Source organism: Leguminivora glycinivorella, chromosome 1 (assembly GCF_023078275.1).
Source record: "Leguminivora glycinivorella isolate SPB_JAAS2020 chromosome 1, LegGlyc_1.1, whole genome shotgun sequence".
Lineage (NCBI taxonomy): Eukaryota > Metazoa > Arthropoda > Insecta > Lepidoptera > Tortricidae > Leguminivora > Leguminivora glycinivorella.
In genome coordinates this window covers 18,166,945-18,177,725 of record NC_062971.1, presented here as the reverse complement: position 1 = coordinate 18,177,725, position 10,781 = coordinate 18,166,945, and the positions used below count along the sequence as shown (strand labels likewise).

Genomic DNA, 10,781 nt, shown 5'->3' with positions numbered 1-10,781 from the left:
TCAATATATCATGGATTATCTTGTCAAAAAAGTGCAGGTTAATTTTTAGTCTTAGTTTCTATGGTAGCTATCTCTATCGTTCTTACGTATTGGCGCGACAGAGCCAGACAACCTTTCGCGGCGTTTCGTTTTCATTTCGCGTTACAGAAATGCCATTCGGCTACGGCACCTGTTATTTGTCATTTACAAGGTCGTGCAAAGTTCTTCAAAACCCTACATTAAATATGCCACGATAAGTCTATAGTTAATTTCCCAAATACGTATTGTGTTTTTGGATTTTAACGTACCTATGAAGGACATTACATTGTAAATTGTGATCAACTTATTTAGATAGTAGGAATGTACTATGTTAGCTACGCTTTATATAATTGTTCTGTTGTTGTCTGTTTCATTTTGGTGGTACAATAAAGTGTTTAATTCCATACTTATTTACTTAACAACCCAGGAACAAACATGTGAACCATAGACGTGTTTTTTCAAGCCGTCAAACTTTGTGTCAAAATGCAGGAGCAGTGTCGACTTCAAAGTTATTATAATCTAGTTTCCTAACCGGAGCTACAGTCCGGTGTGGCAGAAATAAACTAATTCGTGTTGCTATAATGGTCAATTATCTTATCTATTGATTAAAAAAGTAAAGATTACAATAAGTTTCATTTAGGTTCTTAATTTGTCAAATTGCATTAGGTACAGTTTGTTGGCAGCAAACAAGTTTACTCTCCCAAATACTCCTAAATACAATATCGGTAGTGGCAATTGGCGACTTTGATAGTGTGGGCCAAATGAGTACCTATATAATTATTTTGTTCGCCCTGCCTCTGCAATTTAAGGAATTGAATCGCATTTTGATGTTTAAATATCATTTTCATCGGCGAGGCTATCAAAATCGTTGCTAACTTACCTTGGACTGACTCTACCAACGCAGTTAAGTCAACAGCCAGCAAGAGTAGAAATTGAAAAATGGCAACATCGGTGTCGTCCCGTTTTCTTACTACTGATTTGAAATGGACGACACTATCATGTCGCCACATTTTAATATAACTTTTTTGCCAACGTTTAATATCCATGCATGTTTGGATGTGATTCTTTCCTTCCTCAAACGTGACGTTAATTTTTGAAGAGAGAAGTCTACGAGTGGGTAGGTAATAAATACAATAAAATAAAGGCCCTCATTTTCAACAAACAGCGAACACAAGCAACAAACACGAACGTGTGGAATGTGTTTGTTGTTGTTTGTCGGTTTTTTTTTCATGAATGAAACTTGCACGTTCTCTAAGCGTGGAGAGTGAGGACGACGGTAATAAAATTATAAGGTAAAGTAAATTAATTGAATAGTGCAAGATTTTTTGTAAGTATTCAAAAAATGCAGGTATCAAAACGAAATAGGTGTTATGGAACATAATGAGGAGGCACACTGACATTTTATCCTGCCAGGCGGCGCCTGTGCAAGTGTAGGCATGTCACTGTCATTCATATGTGTAAGAGAGAAAAACATAATATATCGTCTTATCGCTCTCTCGTATGGTACTATGGTGGTATGGTAGACAGAGACAGACATAGACTAAGGATTATTCTATTATTTTCGGACTAATACGGTGGCGCTATCTGTCATAACCTTTGAGTGTGCCTCCTCATTGGCTAAACCTAAAGATTTTTGAAAATAGGCAAATCTGATATAATACGTTATAACGATTACGCAAAGGTGGCTCTTATATTTCGTATTATTTATTTATTATCTTTTTTAAGTAACTGAAATAAAATTAATAGCAGTTGAGGTGAAAATGCGTGAATGCCTTTGCTCGTGTTGAATTGTAAGAAATTAGAAAAAAAAAACACTAGTGACAAAGCTGTCAGTGATGTGATACTTAGCTCTAAGTGACACTGACAATTGACATCGCTTTTTTTTTCTAATTTCATATAATATTGAGCACACGCAAAGGCATTGGTCACCTCATCTGCTATTAAATTTCGCAAAGGTCATTTCGGTCATGTAATAAGATAATAAATAAATGATACGAAATAATAATTTTATAAAAGAGCCACCTTTTCGTGATCGTTATAACGTTAAAAATATATTATTTGCCTATCTTCAAAAAAAATATCGGTAGTTAAATTTATAAACGTTAAAAAAACAGCTACATTTAAGTAGAGCTCTGATAGTTTGTCCCTTGTCTTAGTGCGTTTTCACATTATCCGTTTCAATATTGGATGTCGGACCAATATCCCATATATTTACGCCGCCATCTTTGATTTTTTTTCCTTCGAAAACCTTCCTACATCCGATATCGGATCGGATAATGTAAAAACGCACTTACTCTCACCACTCAAAAATTCTAATTACATCGCTAACCTTTTTTCTGTTTTCATACTTTTTAAAGACCACGACAAGAAACAGGTTATATACCTATAATATACTGATTGATTTAATTGCCATCTATCGACATCTTAATAATTACCACGACAGAGTTGTGCATTTATACAATTTACTGCCATCTATTGACACGGGGTTATAACTTTTAGCACGGTATGTAACCTAAAAATTTAGGTCAAACCCATGGCCTTAAACTGACATGTTTTAAGTCTCAATCAGAGTCGCCATCTAGGTGAGCGCTCCCCAAAGGGTGTGGCGCCCTCTGGTTGAGCGTAGCTTTTAACCGGGGTACGTTTTTTTCTTAGACCTTGTACGTCTAGAAGCTATATAGGTCTTTGGTAAGATATACCCAAAGGTAAAACAATATTTGAAACACAAAACAACATTTTTTATTTACCTTATAATGAACAATTATATGTATGATATCATGGCCAAAGCCGCGCCGCGCTGCAGCTAAATTTACCGGTTTTAGTAGTCCATTAGTCTATTCCATCATAGGAAGTTTTGCCTCGCATACTCCCAAACAAATATGGCGGCCGTGACGTGCACGTTGAGAGACCTCACGAACCCCTGTTGCGGTATTTCCACACAGAAATCCATCATGGGTAGTAGATCGCATGGAATTCCCTCTTTTTCGTGTCTGGAAAAGAAACGATACGTATTTTAAATTTGAACTGACATAGATTTTGAGATAGATAAGGAGGTCCAAGAGCACTTATTTCAACGTAAAAGTGTTTTAAATACTAACCCTAAGAGGAGTAAGGTTTTCCTGGGAAACTTGAACGACTGTAACTGACAACTGGAGGAGGTTTGTTCAGCTGCTACAACAGAGTATCCCTCGGACTTCTTCCGAATCAGGTACTCCTTGAGGGGGGCGCCAGGCCGCACTTCCTCGATGTCGACCCACCGCTCCGCGGATACACTTAAAAACGAAAAAGATCTATTTATGGACCAATAGTCTTCAAATAAAAGGTACCATTTCGTCGTCACTTACCACAAGGACGAAATTTGCTCGAATCTTTATACAATTTGCCGGATTGGACGTTCTTATGCGACAACTTAATATGCCGAAGCTAACTTGGATTTGTTATCTGAGTTATACAAAAAAATCATGACTCATAACAGAACCCTGAGGTACGCTGGTTTTTGTAGTTAAAACATAACACAAATCACGGACAACTAGTTACTATCGGCTTTTCAAAACAAGTGAATTAAGTGTACGAGCCAGTGGGGGTCCTGTAAAGCCTGCTTATAAGAGTATTCAATAGTTACTATTCAGTGCTACACAATCGAACGCCTTTAGATGGCCTAACTCCAAAAAATCAGGAGTGACTAATGTTAAGGAAAAGGACACGATTTTATAACCTTTCAGCTAACGAAATGCCTTTTTTCAGGACTGTCTTCAATATGTTTCAATGCTTAATTAGTGAGTCATTATATTTGTAGTGGAATAAGGACGTTTTCATCTGATATTCCGACGGGTCGACGTCTTTATTGCAGATAAACCATAAGGATTTAGGACCCTTTAAGCATGGAATGCCACATATAAGTTCTAAACTTCTAAATAAAAAGGCCACAAGTGCAACAACCATATTTTTACCTCAGCCCTTGGAACTGTTTGTCCTGCAAATGCCGCAAACTGTCCACAACGTAGGTCTTCACGCCGAACACTTCGCTGGTGCGAGCCATGCCTCCCAAATTCGGTAATTTGTCGATGAGGGATGCTACCACTATCAAGTCACTAGGGCTTTCTCTCTGAAATTGTGGACATTTTTTAATATCGTGTGTAATTTTTACAGGGGTTTGTTGATTTTTACAAGCTTTTTAATATACTTATAATAATAACCTATCTGCAAAAAAACAAATTCTTCATTACCTTTTTATTGATCTCATAAACATCTATATCACTCATGTTTTTCCAAGGCACATATTTCTTCTGGATCGTTCCCACTTCAGCATTCACTGCAACTTCATGGACCTCCGTATTCTTCGACAATTTCAAATTGAATACCTCATCATCTGATATGCAACTTGCTATCCATTCCTTTCTAAAGTCATCGTCATATTTTCCGTCCAATAATAGACTTTTCACATTATCTAGAACAGTTCTCACGTAGTCTACATCGACATTTTCGTTATTACTGACTTCGCAGTATCTCGGCACAAAGTAATATATAAAACAAGGAGTCAAATTCCGAATTATATCAAACTCATTAGCAAAGTAATCATTTTGGAGCTTTAGGAAGTTCTTGTCTTTTCTGCTGTCGGCGAACGTACTTTCGATGATATTGAATACACATCCGTATTCTAGGGGTTTATTGTTGCACAATTGGTAAAGTTTCGAAGCAAGGTATTGAGACTGGAGCCGTATACTGAACACTTGTCCCATTGTGTGGGATAACAGGGTCGCCATGACATACTCGAACTCCCCTGATTTACAAGTGCTGTTTGAAATTTTGTGTTTTAAAATCCAGTACAGAATCAATAGTTGGGATGCAAGCGGAATTTTCTTGGATTTAAGAATACTGAGTACCTCCTGGTCCATTTTAGGATGCTAAAACAAGTAACATATTGTTACAAAAACATGTATTACAAACAATGACTAAACAAAATGATAGACTAAAGTCTTACCTTCATGTATAAATACAATGCGGTATACCACTCCAAACAGATCCTAACGCTTGGCTGATGAGGCATCCTGCCCAGCAAGCTCATGCACCAATCGGCTATTTTTGAGAAATCCACGCCTTTCGGTTTGGACACCAATATCAGCAATAGATGCTGTACGGCGTTCATCAGAGTCCTATGCGGCTGGGAGTGGCCGTGGTACATGCATTTGTTTACCAGCATCTTGTTAATTTTCTCAATGATCAAGTCCGAAACTACTCTGATAATTTCAGGATCAGAGATCTTGCAAAGGATTATGATAAGGTTGAATTGTATTTGGAAGTTGAAGTGTATGCCCGTCCTGTAAGAAGAAAATGACTGCATTAATTAATGAATAATGATAGTGTTATGTAGGTACCTATTTTTTGATGAAAAGGCTTATAAGAGCTGATAGTAGGTACCTAGTGATAATGTTTAAAGATGCATCCAATCGAAAGGTTTCGTTTTTACATTAGTTATTCAAATTTTCTGGGCCGTAGGAGTTAGGGTTCGTCCAAATATGAAAAGATTTTAAAGTATTTTCCTGTTTTAAGTTAATAAAAAACTTACTCGTCTTGATTCACTGCATATTCCGGGTTATGGAGAATGTCCACAGCGACGTTTTCAGCTATCCTAAATTCAGAAATGATTAGTGAATATTGGACAAATGAAACGTTTCTTTGGTAAATTAAGATTTTTTTATATACGTAGCCTCACCTTTGGTCTTTCCTCGGTACTGGTGAAAACAGCAACATTTCACATAGTATATAAACTATCTGACCATAATCAGAATTTATATCCTTAGAGTTCAATGTCCTGACTAAGAAATACAGCGGCGTGTTTTTCATTGGACCATATTCAACGACTTTATTGCAATAGAACAGGATGATATTATTGTAAGTTGAATTCTTTAAGAGAACATCTTGAGTTATCAAACCAATGAACTCTTTCATGCATGGTGCATACTGATTATTTGATTTCAGTTCTTCTATTTCCCTCCACGCGTTATTTATAAACTGCGTCACATTAAAATTTACAGTCTCTTCTGATAGAAGAGGTAATAATTTATTAACAATTCTTAATGTCCACTTGAGACAGCCATATCCACCACATTCAATAACATTTTCCACAAACTCGTCGATTTGTTTTAAATTTCTTTTAGCGTCGTTTTTATCTTCAATTAAATAATGAATTATTTCACATGATTTTTCATATATTATATTTTTTAATCTACCATTGCTTTCCTTGCTTTTGTTTTCACCAAATTCAAATTTGGTTACTATTTCTAAGATTCCCTTAAGATCAAACATTTCATGTTTGTAGTTACTTTTCAATAGCAAATTACTAGCCATATTTGCCACAATAAATGTACATAATACCTTACTATTTAAATCAGATCCTTTATTTTTTAAAACTACAACTGAAGTTTTGTACAACTGTAATAGAATATCTTTTAAATCATCATTAGCATCACACTGTAGCAATGAATTAAATTCTCTAAAAAACAGTTTGCATTCATCTATTGTTAATATGACCTCATTTACAATTAGAGTCGTAACATAATGTATCATTGTCTTTATTTCTCTAGCTATCATTGTATTTATAGTTTCTCTGGTTATATTTTCTTTGTCAACAGTTTTTCGGTAGAGATGTGATATGTAACTTGCTTCATTGAAGCAGTCAATTTTATTTGAATACTGTCTGTTGGCAATATCATTTATTCTTGATATTTTATCATTTATTATTTCGAGAAACAGTGGTAAATCTTCGTAATGGTTATCTAGGTATAATAATCCAAAATCAACATTCATGTGGGAATCACCTACCAGTTTGAAAAAGGACATTTTGTTATCATCTATTGAAAGTTTATTTTTTATAGCCAATAATAGAGGGTTCTTGACCTTTGCCTCATTTGACATCAAATCAAATTTAAATGCAGGATATATATTTGCGTAATCTTGCCACTTAAATCCCATGCATGATCTTCCAACAAAATGGGATATATTTATATGAATAGCTTTTCTAGCGGCCAAATTGTTGCAAGGTATTTTAAGTAGCTCATTAATAATCTCTGTTACCCTATCAGGGAGCATTGCCTTAGTAATATCTTCTACATATAGTCCAGCTAATATGCGACTAAGATAAAAGAAAGGCACAGGTGACCATTTCAGTAAAGGCATTGCTTCAAAAACATAACAAAATGTATTTAAGTCTTTTGTTTTCTCAGCTAGTTTAAAATTCAATTTTTCATATTCTTCTGGATGGTCATACAAATTCAAGTCATTTAAGGCCTCTAAGAGAGTATATGCTTCTTTAGTGTTGCTGATCTTTACATCCAGTCTATACTCAATACATTTTAATCTAACTTGTGCATTATCATGTTTAAGGCCCATATTAAACACACAGTTCAACCAATGATCACCAATGTTATTAAGTTTTGCAAATAACTGTAAAGAGGGCAGAACTATATTACTCTGTTTTTCTTCTAAGCTATCTATTAAAATAAAATAGTTGTTCCACATTTGTTTCATGTTGTATTCATCATTCATTTTCCATATAAATAAAACGGTTTCTCCTGATTTGACCTCAACATTTGCCTTCATATTACAGATACAATCTATAGACCGTTTCATAAGATAAACTGAAAATTTGTGTAAAATTGCATCATTTGACATCATTCCATGCAATATCACATTCCAGAACTCTGGGTGATGAACTATTTCAGATTCAAATTTTAACTGTCCTTTGTTGTCAACTGTTGGCAAGTAGAAGTTTGATAAACAGCTTAAAACCTTTAGAGAGGTTTGTTTTGATTCATTCTTTAATTTTTGTAAATAATTCCATATTCTGTCTAACATAGCATATCCAGTAACAGCCTCGAAGAATCTTGGCACTGTATTTGTCAAGAAATAGGTTTTTAGATTTTCATTACTACTTTGCAGAATATTTTCTAAAGGTGTTTCCAGAAAAGGTAAATACAATTTTTCATTATTTTCAATAACAGCATCAAGTATACTGTCACAAAGCTTTAAATGTAAATCAAGCCTGGGTAAATTACTATCTTCAGAGTTCTCTTCTATATTACAAATTAGCTCTGATGGGTTAAGGTCAAAGTTAGACAGTATTTGCTGCAATAAATGTTCTGATTTACTTGCTATAGAAGTGGGATTCAACCTCAGTACAATATTTGTTATCTTACACACACATTCAATAGTCTCGTCTTTAACATCTTTGATTAACTTTGCTACAAAGTCACTTTCCAAGTCGTTCTCGCAATCTATTTCCTCCTTGTCATTTATCAATTGCTTGTACTTTAGAAGTTGAATAGCCCAAGTAAGATGAGTTTTAGAGTGGTCATCTCTTACCATAAGTGTTTTAAGACGCTTGTCGACTAATTCTTCGTCTAAATCCAGTAGGTCCATAAAAGACAACACTTCATCGCCGGTATTCATTTTGATGAAATTTCTAGAATGAACTATACAACTTATAGATATCCCATATTCACAAAAATGGTCCTCAAGAATAGATTCGTTTATGGATAAAATACGATGATTTACCGAGTATTACTTTTTAAAAATCACATTAATATTCATTTCAAAATATAAAACATCTGTCTGTGAGCTGTGAGTTCTGTGACAAACTTGACTAGCGAGTCTAGCGACTACACTACAAGTACAAACGCCACGCGGATTTGACGTTGACGTAAATTTAGCGTTGCCAGCCTATGCACACTAAATTTCGAGTTTAATCACATTCACAAGCCTGGCGTGGCGTCCACATAAGTTAGGTGAATCCACGTAAAAGTAACGTGAGGCACGACTTTATTGCTTGTTTATTTGATCAAAAGATCTATGCATATATCGGGAAAGTAACACTTATTTAGAGATAAATTATCACTTGAAGTTGCGTCGATGCGTCGCGAATAAATGGAACATGCTATAAAATCGTGATCCATGTTACTCATGCTACGGATTGACCCAGTTTGGCGTCCACTTAGGTGGCAATGGCGGAGTCGAGCCGCGTCTAATCAAGTCCTCATACTTTTGAATGTGATCGACGCGCAGTTTCATACAAAATGCAGAAGGCGAATTAATGAGACTCGACTCGGTGTGGCTTTTACACGGAATCGAGCCGCGTCGAATCGGATGCTCCATACATTTACTATGAACAGTGAATTCGATTCGACGCTTCGTGAATGGACGCAGTTACATAAGTATGGGATCATCCATAAATTACGTCACACTAAAAATTGTGATTTTTGACCCCTCCCCCCTCCTTGTCAGCTGGTCACATTTGTTAGACTCCCCCTCCCTAGTGTGACGTCACATATTTTGCAAATTTACACGTAGAAATTATTGAATGAAGCAGCAGGGAGAAATCAATCTTATTTCCATTTATGTACTTAAGTTATTCTTCACTCCACCAGCGGGTAAAGGCTCTCTTAATACTTCAAAAATGAATGACAAAGTTTCATTTTATCTACAAGAGTGCAAAGTAATTTCATAGAAATTTTAACTTGATGTCCACAACTAGCTGTGGCGCCTGTGGCTGGTAGAATAAACGTTTAAATGATGATTTTGACTCTTAAATGTTAAAAAAAATATGAATCAAACTACATTGTTTGATGTTTTGCAGTTAATATTTTCCACGTGTTGGTGTGTGAGTGACAAATTTATTTAACCTACGTGCCTTGAAATCCCCGCAACGCTCACGATTCCACATTCTGAATCGGTCGACAAAACAATTGGTATCTTATATTTATAACCAGGTGCAAAGTCGAGAATAGGTGATATTCTAGGCCATTTACAACATTTTTAGCTATACATGGCTTAGACAAATTTTAGTTTTTTTTCGACCTAAGAAAGTAATCGCCCAAATAATTTTTTATGTTATTCAATTTTCAAATTGCTGTAGTTTAATTTTCCTTAGACACAGATATGTCTAATTTATTTTATGGTATACGATAGACATTTTACAATACGAAATAAAACCAAAACAACTATCTACAGTAACAAGAGTACGCTTATCGATTTAGTCTGAAATTTTGGAGTTTTCACCGAGAAGTTTAAAAAAACCTTAAAAAAGATGAATCAAATTTTGTCCAAGACATAAGAATGTTCTAAATGGCCTAGACTATCGCCTACTTTTGGATTTTCATCCGGTTACCGAACATTCTGTATTTGTATATACATATATATAGGTATGTTTATGAGGTTTTCATAAAGAAAGTTTATAGTTCGTGTTTTAACCCTTAGATTATGATAGACTTTGAAATGTGACGTCACGAAATTTAGGACCCCTCCCTCCCCCTTGTCACACATTGTCACACTTCGTCGACCCCCTCCCACCCCCTTAACGTGTGACGTAATTTATGGATAATCCCTATAATATATAGTAAACGCAGTGGGCGAATTAATGAGATTCAACTCTGCGAGCCTAGTGGACGCCAGCCTATAAACACTCCCAGACGTGAATCACGATCCGAAGCCGCTTCGCAGATTGTTCACAGCTTCGCACTCAGTTCCCCGTTTTTTTGTAGGTTGATACTTTGATACCACATTTTTGAGCACATGCCGTATGCAATGCAATGCAATAAGATCTGTAGAGTAGCAACAAGCTACTAATAATTATGATAAATGCAGGTTATAAATGATCGACCTTCACACCTACATTCTTAAAATTTACCGCCTTTTTTAGTAACAAGGTTTGCTTTTCCGTCTATATCTACTTACGTTGGTTAGGCACCACTACTATCTTAGTAGTCTGT

General features: G+C 35.5%; 1 protein-coding gene across 1 annotated transcript; it reads right to left on the bottom strand.

Annotated features, from left to right (window-relative positions):
* Positions 1 to 2,734: 2,734 nt before the first annotated feature.
* LOC125227436 lies at positions 2,735 to 8,662 on the bottom strand. The gene is made up of 7 exons (XM_048131758.1): positions 5,732 to 8,662; positions 5,585 to 5,647; positions 5,000 to 5,336; positions 4,245 to 4,922; positions 3,969 to 4,123; positions 3,117 to 3,290; positions 2,735 to 3,008 (listed from the first exon to the last, which is right to left on the bottom strand). Exons 1-7 carry the CDS (start codon positions 8,464 to 8,466, stop codon positions 2,861 to 2,863), a joined length of 4,290 nt encoding a protein of 1,429 aa, XP_047987715.1. The 5' UTR covers positions 8,467 to 8,662; the 3' UTR covers positions 2,735 to 2,860.
* Between the last annotated feature and the right edge of the window lie 2,119 nt (positions 8,663 to 10,781).

Bases quoted from the DNA above. Each gene is read 5' to 3' on its own strand.
- LOC125227436 (XM_048131758.1), bottom strand. From the start codon at position 8,466: ATGAATACCGGCGATGAAGTGTTGTCTTTTATGGACCTACTGGATTTA. The intron at 4,923-4,999 runs GTAAGACTTTAG...TACTTGTTTTAG, and splicing joins CATTGTATTTATACATGAAG to CATCCTAAAATGGACCAGGA. The intron at 4,124-4,244 runs GTAATGAAGAAT...CCACAATTTCAG, and splicing joins TTTATGAGATCAATAAAAAG to AGAGAAAGCCCTAGTGACTT.